Source organism: Phaethon aethereus, assembly GCF_964289735.1.
Source record: "Phaethon aethereus genome assembly, chromosome: 2".
Taxonomy (NCBI): Eukaryota; Metazoa; Chordata; class Aves; order Phaethontiformes; family Phaethontidae; genus Phaethon; species Phaethon aethereus.
Window position 1 is genome coordinate 119,921,471 of NC_138582.1, and position 24,950 is coordinate 119,946,420.

General features: G+C 42.7%; 1 protein-coding gene across 2 annotated transcripts in view; it reads right to left on the reverse strand.

Annotated features, from left to right (window-relative positions):
- ARPP21 (cAMP regulated phosphoprotein 21) overlaps window positions 1–24,950 on the reverse strand; it is a 106,183-nt gene that overhangs the window by 68,089 nt on the left and 13,144 nt on the right. For both annotated transcript variants that reach the window (XM_081996654.1, XM_081996653.1), the window contains 3 exons: window positions 10,698–10,806; window positions 8,765–8,866; window positions 45–82 (listed from right to left, as the gene is read on the reverse strand). In XM_081996654.1, the coding sequence (XP_081852780.1) occupies window positions 45–82; window positions 8,765–8,866; window positions 10,698–10,806 (249 nt within the window). The remainder of the gene's footprint in view (window positions 1–44; window positions 83–8,764; window positions 8,867–10,697; window positions 10,807–24,950) is intronic.

Here is a 24,950-nt window from a genome sequence, read left to right on the forward strand (position 1 = left end):
GAAACAGCTAAGTTTAACACAAAAAAAAAAAAGCTATTTTTTACCTGTTTTCCACAAAAAGGTTTTCCTGGGAGCAAACTGACTGAAAAATAAAAAAGGCATTGTATCAGACGTTCTAGATATTCTCTGCTGTTCCAATTCCTTCCTTGATTTTAGAATTATCTCCCCTGGTCAGGCTTAAGGGGATTTCAATTCATGCATCATTTGCATTTGCAGAAGACAAGAGGGGAAAAAAGGTCAAGAGTAAGGTCAGGCCAGTAAAATAAATTCCATGCATTACAACACATTGCCAATGAGGGGTCTCAGTTTGGAAACAAACTGAAACTTCTCGGTCTTGAGATCAGAAGGCAGCGGTATGTGCAAAATACTGGCAATTCCAAGGGAAAAAAACACTTTTCCTACATAATGTAAGGTTCCACTGGTCTGCCCTACCACCTCAAAATAAAGACTGCAGAGTAGCACAGAGCTGCAGGTAAGGAAGGACAAACAGGAGGAAAGCATGCAGAATTGACCAAGTTCTTCAAAGGGAGAGAAGATACTGCAGTATTTAGAAATACTATGTGACTTCACGTTTTATGGTTTGAGAGGAAAGTCATACCCACATTGAGATATAAAATTATGATAATCATCTTAGTAGTAGTATTAACAACAATAATAATCTATTGCAAAAAGGTTCTCTGCTGGAGGACTTAAATCCTGAGAAAGGTGAAGGGCTTGGACGAAATAAATCCTATTGGCAAGTGTATAATTGTTTTAGTGTTACTTAATTTTTTATGCAGAGAAATGAAGCTGTGCTCAATTTCCCATGAGTAATTCTCCCTCTTTGATTTTTTAATTTCCCTCCTATTTCATGTTCACTACACACAGTGCCTCGTAGCTGTCGCTGGATTATATCTCCATGAGGTACAGATAAAAGGACAGTCAGGAGTTGCACTGAATTTAAACAAAAGGCAGGCAAAGGGTGGAGGGCACCAAAGATCATGCCCATCACTTCTCTAACAACAGGACACAGCTCACAGAATCATGCAATGCCATCATTAGCTGTGTCAAATTTTAAAGGTATGGGACATGCACAGATTTGGGACGTTTCTGTTTTGAAAAGGGTCTGCTAACGACCTACTCAAGGAGCACTGGCCAACGCCAGAAGCCATATCCTGCTCCTTCCCAGTGCTCCAGCGGATGCACGGGCAAAGTTCTCCCTTGGCACCACAGCCGGCGCCAGCCCATCAATTTACACAAGGAATGAATTTAGCCCTGAGAAGGCAATGAGGTTTCTCCTTAGAGCTGTAAATCACCCGCCCAGCATCCACATGAGGGAACATCTGACAGCTCTGTGGGCTTCCCAGGTGCGCCCCCACCCTGCACTGCTACTAAACACGCAATGCTCTGGGCCGCATCGGTGGCAAGTGCATCCCTCCTTAGCACAAAGCCTCAGGGTATCAGGAACAAGTCCTCCATTGCCAGGGACCAAATTCCCACCAGCGGCAGCAGACCTAGGGTTTCACCCCGGGCTGAGAGGAGAGACAAAACTGTTTCACCTAAAACCACTGGGATCCTTTGTACATAGCGTCACAGTATGACACTGCCTCTTCTCTCATTTTATGTACCTTACTCACAACGTTTCATTAGCAAATGCGGCTGTGCAAACTTCAGCATAGTCTACCTACCTACAAGCATGGCGAAATCACCCTGTGGGCTTGTACAACCCTCAGCTGTGGGGCTTGTGTCTTCACTTTGAGGTTCATGATAGGCATTTGTGCATTGACTTCACTGCAGTCACGTTTCCAAAGCAGTGTTGTAGCTACTCTTCCACAAAAGTGAGAAGAAACCTCTGCATAGACCAGAGTACTAGTCTGTGTCCCCACGAAGGTACAAAAGCACAGGGGCATGTACCTGTCTGGATTTTTTTTTCCCCCCAAGTTTTTAAAGAGCCTGGGACATTTGTGTGCGAAGTAAGGAGAGGGCTCAGCAAAACTGCTACCATGGACTTCCGGAGAGCAGACTTTGGCCAGTTCAGGTCACTGGTTGAGAGAGTCCCTTGGGAGACAGTCCTGAAGGACAAAGGGGTCCAGGAAGGCTGGACAGCCTTCAAGAAGGAAATCTTAAAGGCGCAGGAGCAGACGGTCCCCATGTGCCATAAGAAGAGCTGGCGGGGAAGGCGACCGGCCTGGCTGAACAGGGAGATTTTGCTGGGACTCGGGGAAAAGAGGAGAGTTTATCACCTCTAGAAGAAGAGGCAGGCAACTCACGAAGAGTACAAGGATCTCGTTAGGTCAAGCAGGGACAAAATTAGAAAGGCAAAAGCCCAGCTAGAGCTCAGTCTGGCCACAGTCGTAAAGGATAATAAAAAATGCTTCTACAAATGTATTAACAACAAAAAGAGAGGCAAGGAGAATCTCCATCCCCTACTGGACATGGCGGGGAACATTGTCTCCAAGGACGAGGACAAGACTGAGGTACTTAATGCCGCCTTTGCCTCAGTCTTTAACAGCCAGTCCAAGTATCCGCAGGGTATTCAGCCCCCTGAGCTGGAAGATGGGGATGGAGAGCACAATATACTCCTCATAATCCAGGAGGAAGCAGTCAAGGACATGTTAAACCACCTGGACACCCACAAGTCCATGGGGCCTGATGGGATCCACCCAAGAGTACTGAGAGAGCTGGCGGAGGAGCTTGCCAAGCCACTCTCCATCATTTATCAGCAGTCCTGGTTAACAGGGGAGGTCCCAGATGTGACGCCGATCTACAAGAAAGGCCGGAAGGAGGATCCTGGGAACTACAGGCCTGTCAGCCGGACCTCTGTACCAGGGAAGATTATGGAGCGGTTGGTCTTGAGAGTGCTCACAGGGCATCTGCAGGACAACCAAGGGATCAGGCCCAGCCAGCATGCATTCATGAAAGGCAGGTCCTGCTTGACCAACCTGATCTCCTTCTATGACCAGGTGACCCGCCTAGTGGATGAGGGAAAGGCTGTGGATGTTGTCTACCTGGACTTTAGTAAGGCCTTTGACAGCATCTCCCACAGCATTCTCCTGGAGAAACTGGCAGCTCGTGGCTTAGACAGGTTTACTCTTCGCTGGGTGAGGAACTGGCTGGATGGCCAAGCCCAGAGAGTTGTGGTGAATGGCGTTAAACCTGGCTGGCGGCCGGTCACAAGCGGTGTTCCCTAGGGCTCAGTTCTGGGGCCGGTCTTGTTCAATATCTTTATAGATGATCTGGTTGAGGGCATCGAGTGCTCCCTCAGTAAGTTTGCAGATGACACCAAGTTGGGTGGGAGTGTTGATCTGCTGGAGGGTAGGAGGGCTCTGCAGAGGGATCTGGACAGGCTGGATTGATGGGCTGAGGTCAACTGTATGAGGTTTAATAAGGCCAAGTGCAGGGTCCTGCACTTCGGCCACAACCACCCCATGCAACGCTACAGGCTTGGGGAGGAGTGGCTGGAGAGCTGCCCGGCAGAAAGGGACCTGGGGGTGCTGGTTGACAGCCGGCTGAACATGAGCCGGCAGTGTGCCCAGGTGGCCAAGAAGGCCAACAGCGTCCTTGCCTGTATCAGAACTAGTGTGGCCAGCAGGTGCAGGGAAGTGATCGTGCCCCTGTACTTGGCACTGGTGAGGCCGCAGCTTGAATCCTGTGTTCAGTTTTGGGCCCCTCGCTACAAGAAGGATGTTGAGGTGCTGGAGCGTGTCCAGAGAAGGGCAACGAAGCTGGTGAGGGGTCTGGAGCACAAGTCTTATGAGGAGCGGCTGAGGGAACTGGGGTTGTTCAGTCTGGAGAAGAAGAGGCTGAGGGGAGACCTTATCGCTCTCTACAACTACCTGAAAGGGGGTTGTGGCGATGAGGGTGTTAGTCTCTTCTCCCAAGTAACTAGTGATAGGACAAGAGGAAATGGCCTCAAGTTGCACCACGGGAGGTTTAGATGGGATATTAGGAAAAATTTCTTCACTGAGAGGGTGGTCAGGCATTGGAACAGGCTTCCCAGGGAGGTGGTGGAGTTGGCATCTCTGGAAGTGTTCAAAAAACATGTGGATGTGGCACTTCAGGACATGGTTTAGGGAACATGGTGGCGCTGGATTAATGGTTGGACCTGATGATCTTAAAGGTCCTTTCCAAGCTAGTGATTCTGTGTGTGATAAAGCAAAATTTAAATCCCAGGTGTTTATTCTATCAAGCAAGTGGAAAGGTCTGCTCCGTTTTCCGTTTCTTGATGGGAACCACTATCAACTGCGTTATAGGCTTAAAGACAGAGTCTGCAATAACTCCATTTGTCTTCCTGGCTGATGATGCTGGCACAGGGCCACACAATCCCCGGAAACTATTTTTCAGTACAGGTATGAGCCTGAGAAGCAGAGAAGACAGGCACTTCTTTATTATAGTGTTATTCTTGCTGTTAAAAATCAAATCGCTAAGCAGCTCTGGATAGCAAATTTAGCTACTACAAGGTCAGGACTCGCTTTCCTGATCTATAGCATCAATAATGCTCAATTTAAAGCACCAGGAAAGCTCAAGTGCACAGCACAGCTGCCATCAAAAACATTCTTAAAACACCTGGCTCTTGTATACTCAAAGACACTGACAACACACCTACAAAAGGAGTAAAGTTATGCAAGATTACCTACAAATCCACCTCCTCGGAGACCTCTGCATGCAAGATTTCCATTAGGGTGCTCTGTACAACTAACTGTCATTTATGAAATTACTATTTCACTCTTCCAATTTCCCAGAACCTTTTAAAGTCTCAATTGGAAAACGTGCATCAGGTCTGTCAGTGTGCTAGGTATACTGGGGGTTCATGCTCTTGTTTTTAATTACATTAGCCAACATAGATAACTATTAACATGCAGCAATATCCTGCAGTGGATAGCATCAGGTAATCATTTTCACGTCCGTTAACAAGACATGATAGATCTCAGGCTTCCAACTAATGCTTCTTGCTTGATCTGCAGCCACAAACAAAGGCTCAGTACAGCAGTATGGGAGTTTTAGTACCTATGGGTTTATGGTTAGTCAACACGAGGCATATCTTTGTTTTGTTTTTACTAATTTTAAACCCTCTTCTTCCTAGTCTTTTCCTACTAGAAGGATAGGACCGACTAAAGACACCTTTTCAAATATTTCTTTCGTGACTCTAGTCAGTGATAAAGGTCCTCAGGGTCTTCTTAAGTAGAGGAGTCATGATTTATTTTATCTAAAGCATCTGGCTCTTCAGAATACACTCCTTAATCAAAAATAGCCATTACAATTAACAACAAAAAATAAAAAGCACATGTATTTCCTTTAATAAGTTCCATGTGTACCATGGGCAATTTGTGTAAGTAATAAAACATCTACATTTTTCAGTGACTACACAATGATTACTAGAGAACACATTTATGAACAATGGATGGTCCTTATGTGATTCTGGTTCATGAGGTTATACATTGCATTAACCTTGAAGAATGAAGTTTCCCCTATGTAATTTGATTGCTAGTCTTTAGAATCAATTTTCTGCATGCTTAAAAGCCAAAAGTAGTGTACCATTTATGCACGCATTTGTGATTCTCCGTTAAATCTACAATTTAAATTAACGCACAGGGAAAAAACAACTTATACTTTTTTTAATTCTTTTAAATTGTTCTTTATCTTTCTTGGACAATTGCTTTTCAACCTGCTAAAAGAATTAAAGCAGTTCGGAAAAGAAACAACTTCTTTGCAAGACCCAGATACTCCAGGTCATCTGTTCCAGTGCACTTGTTCGTAAAATTCACAAATTGTTGTAAAACTAAGTTTCCAACAAAAACATTGTTTTAGAAAGGAATGTTGTAGGCTTTGGAATTAAAAAATAACCTTAAAAACAGCTTTGAGGATAACGGAGCTCATGCAGCGCTGTTTTACTGTTAGCAGTCAGAACAGTTTGAGGTGTATTTTGCAGTTTTTACTTTAGTGATCTGGAATGATCACATTTATTAACTATTTATTTCTTCGTTAATCCTTTTATTAAGATATCACATTAATATGCTTCTCAATCCCCGCCACTTGCCGTGACTCTACACGACAGGAGTCATTAAAACTTCCAGCTCCCCTTGTCAAAATTTATGATAGCCAACACAACAGATTGAAAACTTGCCAGAAAGTATAATTTAAACTGACTAATATCAGATTAATCATCAGAAGGACTATCATAATGGTGACATTATTCATGAGCATATTTATTTTGTTAAAACTTTCTCACTTGGAAATTAAGATATCTGGCACATTAGAGTGCTGCAAAATCAAAGGAAGGGCAAGCAAACTTTGTGTTGGCTGGTACGTTGGGTCCAGGTTAAGACATCTTTCACAGCATTTGAAACATGCATGGCATTTTTTGCCCCTGTAACCAGGCTACGTTTTCCTCCTAAATTTTCTTCAGAGTTCTGACTTTTGGGCTGATACGTTATGCAAAGAGTTTTGGGTACCTCAAACATGTTTAGAGAGGGGTGCTAGGTGCAACAAGTTATGGCAGTACTCTTGACCTTCATGGCTGCCCTTTGGAGACTTCTCATGCAAGCTCACTTCATGCATACTCTAGAAGTATTTATAATCCATTTGCTAAAGTTCATAAGCAAAGCACTGACAAAGCTTGACTACAGCTGTGTAACCAGTATAGAGATATTAAAAATACCATATGATTAATCCTTCCCTGTCTCTCTCTCTACATCTATAATTTGCAGGATGACAAGGCTTAGGTACCTACCTCAGAAAAACCTGGGGAGAACTGGATGAAATGATGATTGCAAAGGATTTTAAAACTATAAGGTCTTACATGCAGTAAGTGTCTACCTATAATAGGAAGCCATTGCTCTTTACTAAAATTGAAAAAAATGACGTTGTCCACCACCACAGACACTGCCATCATCCCCAAAACACCTCGTATCTGTGAGAAGCGCTCCACTCAAAAAAGCTCAGCTAAGACACATATTCCTGTTAACAGAGTTAGTACAGCTTGCTGAAATTCACTGCGCTACGATGCTCACTAACACCTGCAATAGCAGAGAGAGAGAGCAAATGAGCGGATACGAGAGAGAGAGGGAGAGACACCTAACATTGCTCATCTTTAAAACTGCTCACTCCCGACCCATTTAAAATGCCTGCCACAAACCACGCCATTGCTAAGGCCTTGCCACTTGGAGATGCTAACCCAACAGACCACAACCACCTCCTGCTGCGGGCAATTAAAATGCTCACCGCTTGCCTGTCTTTAAAATACAAGTATCTAACGAAAAAACCAGCAGCACGTTGTGGAGTAAGTCTCAGCACACTCTTCCAGCCACCTCTGTTTCCCAGCCTGGCATTTCTAGCTGCTGCTTGTGATAGAAACTGCATTATTTTGGCAACAGCTTTCCATATGGTATTTTTAAACAACATTTTGCCTCATTTGAAGTCTGCTTCAAAACCCACAGGTTTTTTGGTCTTACACAAACTCCTTCGTAATAAGCCAGAAACAGCAACCTGAATATAGGAAACAGGTTGCAAAGAGGCTTTTGCAGCTCTTGAACGACTCTGTAATGCTACCATATATACTGGGACAGTATTTACATCAGACCCGCATGTAGAAAGCAAAACATAAACTGAAGGGCCTCTGCTTTTCCTGGAATTGTCTCAGTCAAGAAAAAAAAAGCCAGGCTAATAACATGTAGATGCGGCAAGCTACTTATTAAAAAGCAAGATTACTTATCATAAATGAGACAACACACACCTTAAAACTATACAATGTATTCTGCTGAAGAAAAATAACTTGGATGTGTGCAACTCCAGAACCAGAACAAAATAAATCTAAAATAATACTATTAGCCCTGCAACATATGAACAGCTTTAATTTAAAAGGACACTGCCAAATAGGATTTTCAGTAATAGTTTTAATTGGGTTTATTCCTATATTCCTCTAAATGGCAGAGCTCCCGCTGAGATGTGAGAGAAAACAATAAAATGTTGACTTTTTTTTCCTTTTCTTCCTTTTACAACCCCGTCATTACAGTATTACAGCAAATTATGATTTTCTTCCTTCTTCAGGAACATGAGGTATTGCTCACGGATGTTTCATATTTAAATGTTTTCCTCTAGCATCATAGCTTGTTGCGCAAGTTCTGATTTTTTTGATAAAGGCAGGAATTATACTGCCTATTTTGTTTTATTCCTTTCAGAATAAAATCATCCACAATATGACCGACTCTTTCTGACGGCAGAAATACAGTTCCTTAATCGGTCATTTCAAAATACCTGGGCAACTCCATGTTTAACCTCTGGCTTTTCTTTGTTCTTAAGTGTGTTAGTGCCAGAGCACTGGTCCAAAGAAACAAAACTACGAGGAGGCTCTGCAGAAGGACGCTTACAAAATTTGATCCAGCTCAAAAGAAATATGAAATAACACAGCTATTTGAACTTATTGAGAGTGTCCATTTAAAAAAAAATCACTGCTCTTTGGTTGGCAAAAGAGAGGGGAAGAAAGAAGGAAACCTAGACCACACAAACACGAACATTCAAAGAAACGGGCTAAGCACTCCCCAGACAACATTGCTGGGCCTGATCGCTCCTCTACCCTTCTCCCTGCAACTCTCATCACCTCCTTCTCCAGAAGCCAACCTCCGCACCTCTCGAGCTCCTCTCGGACCCTCTGCGCCAATTGCCCTTTCCTGTCACCTCCAGATCCACTGGGCAAGTCCAGCTGCAGTGCTCGTTTCGGAAGGGGACAAGACTATCTGACTACCGGCAAAGGTATGGCACTAAAGAGGCAATTAAAACAACTACTCACATCTTGTGCAAATATTCTCTCCCTCACTCTCTGATACTCCTCTTCTCTCTCTTCAATTGATTTACTTCGTCTGTCATCTCTAAATGGAAGAATTCTGTTTTGCTGAGCAGAAAGAAAACCAGGAGGGTTATATAAGTTGAGCTGTTAAAAACTGCCATTAAGTAACTGTCATCTGAGAATAATAAATGTTCACTTAAACAAATGAAGCATGAAAACGATAGCTGTCATTCCTGCACGAAGCGCCCCACTTCGCAGGGTGCCCAAGGATTTCTGTACAAACACCCACCGCGGGTTTGTAGAGTAAGTGGCCAAAACAAGGCTTTCTGCATGGCTTTTGTGGACTCACCGTCCTAAAATCGGGTGTTCTCACCCCAAGCCTAAGTGCCATTGCCCTCAACTACTAAGATTTCTCCACTCTCCTACCGTCTGCGAGGAGCAGGAGGGCAGGCAGCACTGAGCTACCTACGAAATTGAGGAAGAAAAGAGGGAGACTAGGCAGTGAGAGCTAAGCTGCAAACCCTAGAAGAAACCCACCAAAGTCTATGTGTATGAGAAGTCCCAAAAATTCGGGATGACAGTTTTAACCATTTCCACACCATAAAGGAACCCTGGACTTCAGTTTCGCTGGGAAAAGAATGGCCATTTGTGCCTCCCGGTAAACCACAGTGCAGGAAATGGCTGTGCCGTGGAAGGGATGAGAGGAGAAGAGAACCCCCAGCAAGAAATGCTTCATTGGCAATTGGGTTTCAAGCACTGCCCCTTCTCTCCCTGCACCCCAGGCACCTGGTGAGATGGGTCATGCTGCTTTCCTTTGGCTGATCCCCATATTCATCACACCCTGAAAATGTTTGGGTTTTGCTTTCGAAGCCAACTCAGATGCAGCATAACTGGCAAGGCTGTTATACGTACAATTGAAAGTCAACGAAAAAAGGGAAAAAAAGAGAAAAGAAAAAAAAAAGAAAGGAAAAAAAAAATCAAGTCTTTTACTGAAAACATGAAGGAGAGTGTCAATGAGAGACTCACTGGCAGGTCCCTCCACAAATATAACCTAGGCAAAGAAAGTATATGCTTTCTTCTTACCTGTGAGAACTTTCTCATACAAGCAATTCACATCAGAACCCTTTTTGAATTTTTTTGTTGTTGATTTTTCCACATACACAACTTGCACTGGATCGAAACAGCACAATACCCGCTTTTAAAGGCAGCACAAACACACACATTTCCCTGGCGCTCCCCTACTCATCGGGCTCACCTAAGGTAAGGCAGTGTTATGGCACAGGCAACACAGAGGGGGAACGTCTGCCACAGTACATGCACAACAAGCAAGTTACACAGACAGTAAAAGGTGGTGAGGGCATAGGAGAAGGAAGGGAACTAAAACACAAAACTGATTTATTTTTGGTCAAAACTTAATTTAGGATGTTTTTTTAAAAAAAAAAATTTCAACCTGGCCTCACCATCACATGTTTGTTTAGGGCATTTGTGTTTTTTCAATTTTTTTTTTTTTTTTTTCCCCTCTTTCCTTTTTGGGCTACATCAGTTTATCATCGGCCCATACTGAAATCCAACTCTAACTGGGTATAACAGAAGGAGAAAGCTGTAGGGAGCAGAACAACCGCTACAGGCGAGACATTGAGAAATGCGACTGACACAGCCGTCCACGCAGCCCGGCGCCGCCGGCATTCCCCCTCCCGTGGGCATGCAGCAAGTCCTGCGCCAAGCAAACCACCCATGCAACCCCACACACTGCCACGGCTGAAGCGGCCACGCCGGGGCTCAATGCGACCCGCGGTGGTACGTACGCCGAAGGAGGCGGGGAGGGGGCAGGAGGGCAGGGGAGGAGGAGAGCAACAACAAAAGAACAACAATAACATCAGTCAGCCCACCTTCAAAAACAGAACAAATTTCAGCAACTCTCGAACCGAGAACCAACCTGATTGTCTTCTTTATCAATACTAGAGTTATCTCGCTTCAAGATAAATCGCTTCTGGGATTCTTCACCTTTTTCATCTTTTAAATGTTCAGAAAACCTTTGCTCTGGTCTGCCAGCAAAGTAAAACATAGCAATAAAAAAATCTTTCTTTGGGTTTTGCTTTGATCTTTATTTCTCAGTGCTCTTTGTTTTCACAGAGGCATTCAGTGCAAAAGCAGTTAACACTCGTGGTCATGGTGAGACGCTGCCTATAGCTGTCTGAGGCTGCTGTATCGCTGCGAACTGTTATTGCTATAAATAGCTTTTGTTGTTGTTGTTGTCTAGCAAGGAGCGGGAACCCAAAATCTCAGTCGCTGAAATATTTAGACTCTCCTCACTGTGACTGAAGGACAGGGAAAACAAATTAACATACTGTATCTTAATTTGTTTCCTTCAGTAGCTGTGACCTCCGGCAACACTGCCGCTTGGTGAAGCCTATCCACCTCCACGGGTAAGGCAAAAGTGACAGAATCTTAAGAAAAAAAAACAACAAGAGTTTCCGCACTCCTAATAAACAAAACTGGTAATGGGAGGGACTGGTGGTGTTTTGCTTAAACAAAATATTATCTCATCACCATTAAGTGGGGAAAATAATCCAGAACAATCATAAGAGTGTCAACCAGTTCACCGATTTAAACCCATCCAGACAATTTTTTTTTTTAAAAGCCAAACCCCACTGGTTAAAAGCTCAACATTTTCAGGTTTGTAAGCTGGGAGGATGCTGTTCCACGTTCCCACCTTGCACGAAAAGCAGCCCCTCACATCACCTCACCTTACCTCACCTTGCACAAAAAGCAAATTTTAAGAAGCATCTCATGTCACTGCCAATGCCTCGTAGCCGTCAATAAATAACGCCCCAGCCTGCGCCGCTCCCAGATCCAAACCTGTAATGTTTTTAAGCCTCACCAGTTGCCGCAGGGTGACCAGCGGCCTCGAGAACGGAGCCGGGATTCATACGCGGCTGTCGCCCAACTGAGGCCCCGCCAACGCACGAGCTGGTTTTTAAAAGCAGTAATAACGCCGTGCCACGCTGTGAGGTTTCTAGCGGGGAACACAAACCTGGCACTCCGCGCTGAAGGAGCCGCTAACATCGCTACTGGTAGGAGATGCTCATGTCTAGACACCCCCATGAATGAGGCACGAAGCTTCCACTGACATTAACGGACCGATTGTGAAGAAATCAAAAGGTAGAATTTACAGAAGTCAGCGACTTCGTACACAAAAGCCCTCTACAAGCTTTAAAATAAAAACCTCAGCTGCATCTTATTGCAGAATGGAAATTCAAGCCAGATGTGTAAATCAGCCACCATTTTTTTTGTTACAGCGTTCAGAGTTGCACTGAACTAATTAGCAATGGATCTCCAATCAAAATACAGCACGTATTCATGCCATATAATTACAGTCCATTACAATTCATTGTTAGATGCGCAGGAAACATTTATACTGAACTGTTAGAAATCCAATATTAAGAGACAGCAGCCCTCCTGCCTCACTTTCTGTATGAATTTTAAGGACTCCGACTTCTGCCTACAATTTGCAGGTTTGTGACAAAGCAACAAAACGCACTGGCCCGATTCCCACAGCTTTTGAGAACTCAAGATACCGTTTTCCGTCAGCTGTAAGTGCTAGCATGACCAGATACAGGGCCCAACAGATGAAAATGAGCAGGCTGGATGGCGTACTAGCCGTCTTTTTGGCAAGCCGAAAGGGGCACGGCTCTCTGCAGAGTCTGCTAGCCTAATGGGTCATTAGCCATGTTTGCTCATAAACAGAAAGGCTACAAAGCCCCATTAATGGATTGCCAGGTGGGTTGTTCTGCCTTTGCTCCCATTAATGAGCACGGTGCCTGCACAGCCGGAAAGGAAAACTCATTCCCTCAAATAGTCTGCTTCGACAAGACCAGCTGAGGAACGTTAGTTTTCTCGTTTTGCATCCTAACACGCAAAGTGAGCTTCTGCAATTGTTCTATCCAGTGTAAAGTTGATAGTTGTAAACTATCTGCTGCGCACCTAATAAACTCTATACCGAGCATAATAAATAACTACGATTTTAAAATGCAGAGGGGAAAAAAGTAATGAAAAATTAGAGGGGAAAAAAAAGCTTCAAAAAGCAACTTGGGAAAACGTCTCCTCCAACTACTAACTTACGTAAACATGATTTTCATACTTCATAGCGTTATTTTCATTTTTGAATCCCATTTTCACTTCATTTAGTATTTATAAAATGTTTGCACTTGTCGGAAGAGAATAGGAGAAGTGTTAAGATCAAGCCATGAACCTGAACTAATGATCCAGTACGTGCCTGTTAATAAAACTAATCTACAGGCCCAGTAGATGATTAAGCTCCACCGCTGTGAACAGAAGTTTGCCTGGGTGAACATGCAGAGCATCACGGGGCAGCGCAGCACTATGAATGCCATGAGAAGGTCCTTCCCTCCCAGTTATCCCTGCAACTCCAGGTCACTGTCACCAGTTAGATTGCAAAGAGCACAACCAGCTCAGTTAATAAGGATGTAAAGGCTGAGGGAAGACTGTCAAGTGAGAAATAGGATACCACAGCAGCAAGTATCTCCAGGCATGCCAACCCTCAGTAAGTGCTCAAATGTTCAAGGTCAGAAAAGGACATTCAGTTGAGAGAAATGGAAACTAAGAACTATTTTAAAGAAGGTATCAGAGTCCAGCAACATTTACATATAGGGCTGTGGGTTTTTTTCCTTCAAGACTGTTTACTGCCTTTTCTTTCCTAACAACTATTGCAAAAATATATTATTATTAGAATACAGATCACAAACAAAGTTTAAACCCAGTAAGTGGAGCCAAATGCTCTGATCATTTGGGAAGAGAAGAGGTCGACTCTGCAAAGACTTAGGTCTGGTTCTCTGATGAAAGTCAGTGCAAGTTCCACATTCACAGCTTTGAAGTCCCCTGTAACCGTATAATGCATTTGCTAAAATGAAGCAGATATGCTGTGGTTATTCTGGGGAAATCTGTTGCATTAGTTTATGAGTTTGCAGGCAAACTAACTGCTTGAAAATGGAAGAAAATAATATGCAATTTTTAGTAAGATACAGTATACTTTCAATATACTAATACAACATATAATTACAGTCATACATCAGATCCAGTCAATTCACCTCATGCAAGTCCTATATTAATAACAATTTAAGCTTTTTTAGCCCTGATGCTATCAGTATTGGAGTCTGTACAGTACACAAACTGTGTTCATGCACCTAAGGGACTGAATTTATCCAGCTTATTTTCAGTACTGGCATAAATTAAGACCTTACTCAAGTCAAAGCATAGTTTACAATTACTGTCACAAACCCATGTAAACTCAGGAACTTACTCACTATCACCACACTGGTTACCTAATTTACACCTTCAGACACTAACCACATCTCAGTTTAATACAGGGTGGTAAAAATGGGGTTTGCATATCCTTTTTGAAGAGACAGTGAGTACTTCTAAGGACCTTCTCACTGACTCTGGTACTCCATTTAGGAATCTTCTGCAAATGAACCCAAACAAAACAACATACAATACCTATCCTATATTGGTGAGTTGACCCTGGCCACACACTACACCCATCTACATGCTAACAACCATGTGCAAGAAAACAGACAGACAAATGTATGCTTACAAAGAGTGCTGCCCGCCTGTAAGATATTCAGTATTTCATTTAGCTCCCATATCTGGAATGAGTGGATCCCTTTAGAACCTCAAATCTCACTATGCCAAAAAAGCTTAAGGAGGAAATACCAATTCCCTTTAAGTCAATAGGATTTTTGCAATTTAAGGACTGTACTGAGAAAGCCAGGAAGATGACCCAATTATACCTTAAAAGACTCAGAAACCAACACACAAGGAGGGGGGATCACACAGGCTAGATAAATGTAAAGTGGTTGGGTTTTGAGGGGTTTGTTTGTTTGTTTGAATATAACCTTTTGATCATCCAACTTTTTATTGCTTGACAGTACAGGTGGAAGCAAAACATCTGTGCCCTAAAAATGCAACTTCAGCAAAACACAGTCGCATATGAACTCATTTAATATTTCCAAAAGAAGCTGTCAGGTAGCTCAGTTATTCATCTTTCTGGCAACATGTTTCAGAACAAGACACACAGCCCGTTTCTTCCTTCCCAGTAAGGCTTTTCATCAGGTTGTTACGAATCCGTTACAGAGAAATCGGCTCTCAGGGCACGGCAGTGCTCTTTACTGCGCATCCTTAGGCAGCTGCACAGCTCCTTTCCCACCCCCAGAGCTGCCAGAAAGCGTAGGCCCTTTCAGCAGCCAAGACAGCCTCTCTTCTCCATCCTGCCCAGCAAGGTAGCACCATTCAGGTAGCTGCCAGCAGGATAACCACAGGGAATCAACTTCGGTAGATTCCCTGCAGCACCCAAACCTTTCGCCATGAAAAGCTTCCTGAAACTCTCTGAATATCTATGAACTTTTGCTAAGTCTGCTCGCATCACTGAAAATCTTTGGAAACCTTTTCCTAATCCGTTTTCTTTCACAGTAGAAAGAGGGAGAAGATGGATTATGAAATAACTCTTTGGTGAGTGATCAGCTTATCATAGAATCTTTGGGTTGGAAGGGACCTTTAAAGGTCATCTAGTCCAACAAGCTTATCCAATTGCTAGACACGGGCATCATTAAATCTCCTATCTAGGGTTCTTCCCTGGTTAAGAGCACTTCTGTATACTTCACTGCACCACTGGGTCCAGACTTGGGGGAGAATATTCAAGCAAAATCTCAGGGCAGTACTGCTTTCCCATTTCTAGTGGCTGTGCTCCTTCCCATGCAGCCAATGATAATTTTGACTCTTTCAGCCTCCTTTTCGTGTTGGGAGATCATTGTGACAGTCACATCAAGATACGGGTCAAGTTTCTTATTTCTGTGCCTGCAATACTTTCACTGTGAGGGTGACTGAGCACCAGCACAGGTTGCCCAGGGAGGATTGTGTAGTCTCCATCCTTGCAGACACACAAAAGCCATCTGGACACAGTCCTGGGCTAACAGCTTTAGGTGGCCCTACTTGAGCAGGGGAGGTTGGACAAGTTGACCTCCAGAGGTCCCTTCCAACCTCAACCATGCTGCCATTTTGTGAAACATTAAGTCAGGTATACAGTAACAAATCTATAGCTGAACAAAGTTCCACCACTATCCCTTTCAGATGTTTTTTGTGTCTGCCTTTTTTTTTTTCCTTCTTCTCACAAGTTGGCCCTTATCATTTACTATTCTCATTTTATAGTTACTTAAAAGCCATCTGCAGTCCTTATTTAAGTAAGGCCCCAACAAAAGACACTTTTCTGGTCTCATTCCTTACAACAAAGCTTGTATTTTGGAAATGATAAAGCTGGAATAAGCAGCAAAACGTTTCTGTGTGTCAGAAAGGAAAAAAAAAAAGTTAAGATTTTGATAGCAACATCCATTGTAAGATTTTTTTTTTCTACTATCATGATGATTTTAATGTGAGCTACTTCCACTCACTTCAATAGAGTTCCTCTCAATTTATCTCAGTATGACAGAAAACAGAGTTCATCCCTCAGGCATCTTTTTTACATGGACTCTTTAAGGAGAATTCCCCATTTTGTGTTCATTTAATGCTTTGATTTAGAGTCAACCATTGTAAGTAGTAATGAAAAAAAAAAAACAAACCCACACAAACTCTAAGTACCTTAACCAGGTATTCATTACTTAATCAAATTACAGATTTTAAAAACATACTGCAGAGTGGTAATAGCTATCAGGATACATGGACTAAAGAAGTCACAAGTCACAGGGCATCTCCTTGTATGTGCCATGTTTAGAAGCAAATTAATAGAGTTTCATAGACCTCTATTTACATGGGATATAAGAAATAAAATACTGGGGAGAAAAAATCTGCACTCATTTAAAATAAGTTAATTAGCTCTGAAATAACTGGCTAAGAAACAGGAAACACAGATACCACACCAAAAGGACAAATGGAAAGAGACAGGCATGAGCTTTGAACGTTACGGTTCTGAAGGCTTAGTCACTGTATTAGCAGAGCGCACACGCGGTCTGGGATTGTCAGGGCTGACTTATAATAAGGATTTGTGCGCTGTATGTGAGGCATATGTTTCTGACAGCACCACAGCACACAGGCTGTTGCAAGATGCCTTTCAAAAGAAATAACCACCTCACCACGTGTGGAAAAGATGGGTTTGCCAGTACAGCACCTGATGTAGCTAAAAATCTAGCAAGTGCCGTAGCACGTCACCTGCAACAGCCCCACAGGTAATAGCGAAGCAGCCGTCGGCAGGAAGGCAGCACAGGAAAGCCAGTTCGAAAATGGAGATTGCTGCGGCGCGCGCGCGTCTAAGGAAAGGAGTTTTGCGCTGGCAACGCGACTTTCGTTCAACGCACGCAACGGGGGACGGCACGTTAACGCTCCTCTCCTGAACGAACGGCGGCACAGAGTGAAAGGCTGGCAGGGTAATGGGCGAGCAAGGGGCAAAACGCCGCCCCTGGGCGCCCGCAGGACCATCATCTGGCAAACAAAACGAGTAACTGACAGACTGTTCTTACACAAGCGTGCCATCAGGAGAGCGACGGGTCAGCGAGAGCCGGGGAGAAGCGCTGCTGCCAACAGGGTTCAGGCAAGTTGTGACGATTTAGGGCACTCTTGTGCAGGTGTTCCGATGGCCTAACGGTGTGTTCTAGTTATTTCCACTGCTCTTTAATTAAACCGACTGCTCAGTCCAACACCACGTCGGCCTCTATTTTGAGGGCACGCTGTGACACAGTATGGTGGCCCTTCTTCCTTCGCCAGTTGTGAGTATTGACTGCATCTGCCTACTGTGCCTTCTTTTTTTAAATGCTGGAGGCTCTCCTAGGGCTCTGCGTTACCACCACAGTAAAACTACAAAAGCATTACTGTTTCTTTGCCTTACCTTGCGGGCCAAAACTCTATCTGTAGTACTAATGACTGTTTTGACCACGAAGGCATGGCAATATATTCTGAGAGTTCGAGAATTTACAGAACTTGGAAACAAATATCACCATTGTCAAAAGGCCCCAACTTAATGACGAAAGGCAGAATTCCAGCCCTACAGGTTAAATTATTTGATTAAATTCTCTTAGAACAACATTTTTCAAGAATGAGGGCCCAGAATTACAGCCTTCAAATAGGTATCATGTATTTAGGGGCTGATGGATTCTAACACACAGGTTCAAAAAGTCAGAGTCAGAATTTAAATACAGATAATTGTTGAAGTACAGTGCAGTTATCACAACTTAAATGACACAACCTAAAACCACTCAAGATGGCATTTCAAGCATTTGAAGGTAAATGCCTCATTAACACATTGCTGCTTTTATGGTATGAGTCACTAAGAACTTCTGTCATGATGATAAAAGCACATTGAAAGCGATTAAAAAGAAAAAAAAAAAAAATCAACCTTGCACAAGACAGTTCCTTCAAGGTGCTGCCTTCTCTGTAGCACAGGGGAAAAACCCCTCAAATACCAAATGCTGCATTTTTCCTGGTTAAAAACTGTATATTCTTTAACATTTTTTTCAGAACAGCATCTGGAGTCTAAACATGTTCTGTATTTATTACTGAACAACAAGGGTGGGAGAAGTCACAAGTTATTTTGACAGGCATTCTCCCCTCTAATTAGGGTTGCAGGTAAGTCTAGCAGGATGGAAAGGAAGAGCTGGTAACGCTACATGAAAGATATGTCTGCCTGGGTTTATTGTTCAGCAGGAGTGAGGTTTATTCTGTCACTCTCGCCCACATTCAGGATGCTCGGTCCCAGTACCCCAGCAGCACAATTTCAGTGGGGCTGGCACCAGTAGCGTTTCCCATTATGAAAACGATGGTGAAGCTGAAGGCTGTGGGATGGACAGAGATGGTGTACACAGAACCTCTTCCATGCCAAGTTATTCTGCCTGAGGACCAAGCAGAGGGCCAGGTCTTGAGAGTACACGGTATTTAAAAAACCTGACCTAGTGCTGAGGTATCATAGCACAACTCATGACCCTCAGAAGCCTTCCTAAAGTTTAATTCTAGAAAGTCATCCTGTTTTAATCTATGGATGTAAAAACATAGTACCTCTTGACTCCCTGAGAGTCTGCCTGAGTGCAGGCACAGTATTTTGGGGCCAGAACACAGGAATCTAGCTCTGAACTCTAGGGAGAAGCAAGCAGGCCAAGGCCACACTGAAATACCAGCTTTTCTGCTAGACGGGGCTGAAGCACAAAGCCCTCTCTCAGACAGGGACCATTTTAGGAGCTTCAAAATGCCCCGCTGTCCTCCTGTGATCAAACTAAGATCATTTCTGTACTTGAGGGACCTGCTTCTCCTGCTCCCACTCCCCTGGATTTGATTTAAGATATTTTTGATATTCAGGATGTCTATTGAGACTGAACATATTGCACAGCACCAAGTTACTTCCAGCTAGTAGAGGCTCATAAGTGGTAGCATAGTTTATTATAGAATTCATTAATATTTGATTTTAAGGATGTGGCATACTCCAAGTGGCTGAAAATTACAGTGTTGCATAACTGCTGCGATCTATTTAAAATTACATTTTTCTAGCTTAGAAGTTCAAAGTTAACAAAGAAGAGAGAAAGAAAAAGGAAGCAAATTCAAGATTTGAAGTCTACCAATGAAGGCAAGATGGTTCCCCAAAAGCTGACTGTCTAATGAAGAAACCATTAGTCCTCTTGAAATGCCCCATGCACATAAATTAATACCATAATAGATTCTTGCGCCTACTTCTACTTCAGGTCATGAACATTTTTCCCATCTCCAGGAAGAAAGACTCACGGATCAGAGGCCATCCCATGAACAATCACTGCCCTGAGGAGCAGCGCCTGTTTATAATAACCTGTCAGAGACAACCTCATAAGGCTACCTTGGAAACAACAAACAGAAGCCATTGACTTTGCTTATAGAGACACCATTTTTTCAAAATTCACAATACTTTTTTCATTTCTGGTCATCGTATTTCCTACATTAAGTATGAGGCAAGCAACAAAAGTGTAAAAGGCAATTACTAACAACAGTCTGAACCACCTCTAAAATTCACTTGCTTGTGTGTCAGCACCTCACTTCTGAAATGATTTAAAGACGTTATTTCACCTACTGCTGATGTACAGTTACCTCTTGAGGAAAGCACAGGGGCCACTCCAGATTCCCAGATCCGCCTCCACTCATTTAAAAGTACAAACGACCAAAGAGCAGCTTGATTAACGGGCACTTTCCTGCTACAGCTTGGATGAGCACGTAAAGGCACTGATTAATTACTCATGCAAGGAAGAGCTTCCCTCAACCAAATTACCTACTTGCTATTCCATAGCCCTCTCTTCCTGGGTAACCTCCCATCTCCCCACACAGAGCAGGTCATGATAACCTTCCAGGTTTATCCAAAACATGCTATTCAGTGGTGTGGTTGCAAAGATAAAAAAAAAAAAATAGAAAAGAGAAATAACAGAGAGGTCCCTCTGATTCATGCTTAACTAATACTTCATTACAGTATAGAACAGCTGTAAACTACATGTCCACCTTAATTATAAACAATTTAGTTTTGATAAATTACATTAGGTGAAAATTTAATATTGGAGCTATTAGAACTGGTTCGTTAACCCTAACACCTCATTTACAAAGTAAGTCACTTCCATAGGTCCAGTGTGTGCCTTACACTGACCGAAGAAAGAATGAAGCCAGTATATGAGTCATATTCAGCTCATCCTCAAGTGTACCAAGTATTGTTTTCTTTTGTATCTTCATGTAAAACAGGCATGTGACTAAAATGAGATAATGCCTGCTCTGAAAAAAGGCTGTCCTAATTCAAGTATTATAAGATAAAGAAAATGAACATTAAAAAAAAAAGACTGGGAGAAAAACGCTCAGTCTCTACCCGATAACCATCAAGTGGTGAAATGATGAATGTCCACAACCTCAAACAATGCACTTAGTGGAACAGTGGCAGCTTCGTGTCCAAAACAAATGCCTGCAGCATAATATTAAAATATTGCTAAAATCCCTAGCAGTTATTACGATAAGTACACCCTGACTTACTTCTCCAATCGCCATGGGACTGGACAGAAGAGACGCAATGCCTCCATGTCAGGTGCCTCTCTCCTGCAGTAAAAGCCGAGGCGCTGCAGCGCACGGGGAGGCTCCGGCCACCGCCGGATGCAGACGTTTCATGAACACTCAACGCAAAACGTCTAATTCCCCTTAACGCTTTTCTGAAGCGTTTCTAGGGAAGTTCCCCACTCCTCCCTGGATGCGAAAGCCTTCCCCTGCTCGGCTCGCAGGGATGCGCTGCCCAGCGGCTCCGGCCACAGCAGGGAAGGCCGGAAAGGAGCTAAAGGCTAAAACCTAAGCATCACAGCAATGGCCCACTGGGACGCTGGGCTCCTGCATCCTAAACACGATTACTATTGCGCTGAAAAAAAAGTTTAATCCCAGGCTGAAATAAACAGACTATTCCTGTATGAAAAAGTCAAAATTAAAATCCATGTAAACCAACATAATTTGGTACTTAAGTGCTACCTATGTTACTATGTAGTTACATAAGCTTATAGTTATTATTATACATTATTGTTTTATTTATGCTCTTACCAAATTCCTAGTTGCACAGTGTATTAGTTCACCTTAAACTGGAACAAAACGTCTCGGCCAATTACAGTGTTAGTTCTCAATTATACTTTTTTTTTTTTTTTTTTCATTTTATTTACATACATCTACTATGCACCCTTACATTTCTCTACACCTTTGTAACATCTGACCCTAGTATACTGATTGGGCAACAGCAACTGTAAACCAGAGTGAAAGTAGAGATATCCCCCAGTTTCTGCTTATTTCTCAGTAGTCAAGGACCAACTGTTCTGTATTGAAGACAGAAAAGAGGTAAATACAGTAGGAAACAGAGGAATGGAGCAGACTCCACAGCCCCTTGAAGAATAGCAATGCAAGACTCAAGGAAAAAAAAAAAAAAACCCACAAACCAGAAATAATGGTGTTCACATACATTTGCCTGCATCATACGGCTCATAAAACTGATTCTACTCTGATGAGATCACTACTCTCTGTGCCTGTATGATAACCAAGGATAGCATCAGGTGCTTAAATGCAGATGCAATACCATACAGCAAACCATTTACCAGATACCTATTCTGTATTACAATGGCGGGGAGGAGGGGGTGGGGGTGCGGAACCCAAAACTGTGCTTCAAACTCCCTGGCAAACACTGAATTGCTTTGACTGAGACTTTACAAAAAAATAAGATGTACACATTTAGGTACACAGTTGTAACTACTACCATATACCTAACTAAAAAAAAGAACCGTTCACCAACTGCATGTGGAATATGCCCTATCTTTTCCATCAGCAAACAACTGCTTAAAGAAATGAAGTCATTTACACTGAGCAACCATGAATACCTTATTCAGTCAAGGGGAAGGGCATACTATTCTGCATGCTCCAAAGGCTGTAACATTTGGCACCTCAAGGAAGTCTTCTTGGCACTTCAGTCTAGGGTAAAAAAAGATTCTAGAAACTACATGGGAATGCCATTTTACTGACATACCTGTAGGATCCTGTACCAAAGTTCAGGTTCTTTTCTTAAGGTGGTGAGATTAGCACAGCACACCTCTACTAGGATAGATGTTATCTACAAGGAGATCAGTCAGTGTATACACAACAGAAACCTAAGGAGAACTTTTCTTCTCTGTTTGCGATTCAAAGCACCCTTACACACAGGAGACAGAACACCACAGATTGGATGTCATAACTACAAAGGTCTGGTAGGTTATTCGAAGTACCTTCTATGCGGTATGTCTCCTTCTGAGTTCAGCTCTAGATTATAAGGAACCCCTGTAGTAACACGTAACATCTTACATTGTCCAAAGTTTTTGCTCAAAGGCAGCAAAAAACCTTCCAACTGGGTGAATATTATATTAGCATTTACATAGAGTAAGAAGAAAACCAAATATTACAAGGATCATAAATCGTGATGCTCTTGGAAAAAAAAAAATTAGTCATAACTGAAGATGTGAGTACTGGTATAAAGTTCGTAATAGGTATGTTACGCCCTCAGAATGTATGATAATGTCTAAATACAACCATTAGATATTATAAGCACTCCACCTTCTCAATTCTGATGAGCCCTGCCACTCACACTTATATAAAAATGTACGTGAATGAATGTGTGGGCTGCAGTACCTGTCACATGGATGATGACCTCAACCAAATGAAAACCCTCTTCATTTACCAAGCACACAAAACACACTTCCCCAGCATTTCTGCACCCATCTACAGATAAGCAAGTGAACGACTCCGACTGAACTGATGTGTAACATGAACATTTCTGCAAAAATCTCTGAAGTACTTCCAGTTGTTTGATAGGAATTATGAGGAATATACAGAATAGCAGGTGGCACATACACTTTTTTGGCTCCAACTTGGGATACCCTAACATATTGCCTCAATTCCAAACTTCTGTTTATATCGTATTTCACTGTCTTAATTTCCCCATACATTTCAGTAGAACTTCAGAGAGATGACAGGCAGACACAGATGACAGACAAATACACATTACAATGGTGACACAAGAGCAGTTTCATACAGGACTAAGCACACTTCCCATTTTAAGTAGTATTTGAGCTCTTTGACTATAAAAACAAAACAACAAAAAACCGTCTGTCATTTTCTTGTCAACTTCTCATGTATACTGCGGAGAATAAGATTTTAAAAGTTGGACAATTTAGTTAGGCAGGACTTTGTAAGATATGAGACCATGAAAAATGGTCTTTTTTTAAGTTGTTTTTAACCTAGTCTTAATTTAAAAAATCGTATGGAAAGATAATTTATTTTTAAAATCCACTATTCTGTAATGAGAGCTCGAGTACAGACACTTAACCTTATGAAGGTTAACAAACATTTGGGTAGTTGAGGTCATGCCTCTGTGTTTTACCATTTCATTTCACAAAAAAAAGCTTCAAGAGCAGTATGACTTGTTCCAATAAAATTTAAAAACAGAAAAAAAAGGCACCTCAGACTGCAAAATTGCCACTATGGTCTGACTGTATTTTTAAGAGAGACTTCACTGAGAGTTCACTAAAACTCCAGGATTGTAATCCTGGAGAGATTCAAGTCCTAGCGCCTTTTTACCATCACGTTTCCCTCTCTGTAAAGCAGCAAGGTTGATCCAACAAGCCACAGCCCTCCTTCCAGCTGCAACCCCTTCAATAAGCACTTTCTCAAATTCCAAGTCCCCAAAAAGCAGGTACTTTTACAGGCACAGGTACACAGAAGCAGACACACATTGCCCTAAGATGGTCAACTGATGAAAGAGATTAAATGTCCCCATCCACCCCGTTGATTCTCTTAGTCCCCCGTTTGATAGACCCTACTCCCTACCGCGGCACCCGTACAGTAGCGTTGTGACCAGATTTTCCCCAACCAGCCCGTTCATCTCAAAACCACTCACTGTCCTGACACTTGTGCCTTCACGCACCTGCGGGCAGCAAGCACGGGAGGTCTCTGCTGAACCGAAAAAATGCAACTCACTGCCTGGAGCCAGGGAACAACACATCGCCTGCGAGCATGGGCAGAAATGACACGAACCCTCACTTGGCCAGAGAAATAATAAGAAATTGCTTATTCAAGCTCACACGGCGACTCCACAGAGTTGTACGCTCCTCCCAAACAGGCACACACTCACAGACGACACAGCCAGTGCAGGATTTATGAATTCTTGAGTATGCAAGAATATTCTTCCCTCTCCACAGTATGCAGCTAAAGTAATTTGGAAGCCATACGCCATGAAGAGATAATTTATTGTCAAAATGCAAATCTTCAGAGTATCTGTCTACGGGGCCTCTCCATAAATTTGTATGAAACTGTCGAGGCTCAGGCTTACAGCACAGCATAACCACACTGAACAGCGTTTCAGCCGCTCTCCAGATTCTCCGGTATTCTGGATACTTTCCAAGTAGTAATTAATAGAGTCAACACATTCCCAGTATTTGGTGTTGATTCTGAACCATACAAAATTGTCTCCTCTGAGGGTACTGAAATGCAGAACACATGAAATCACATCGGATGCTTTCCGATGTAGAACTTGCACAATATTTGCTGTGGATAATAAAATCTCATCAGCCCTTATTCAAGCTGGAAAATAACAATCTATTTTCTTTCAGAGCCATGGATATTTAAAAAAAAAAAAAACAAACAA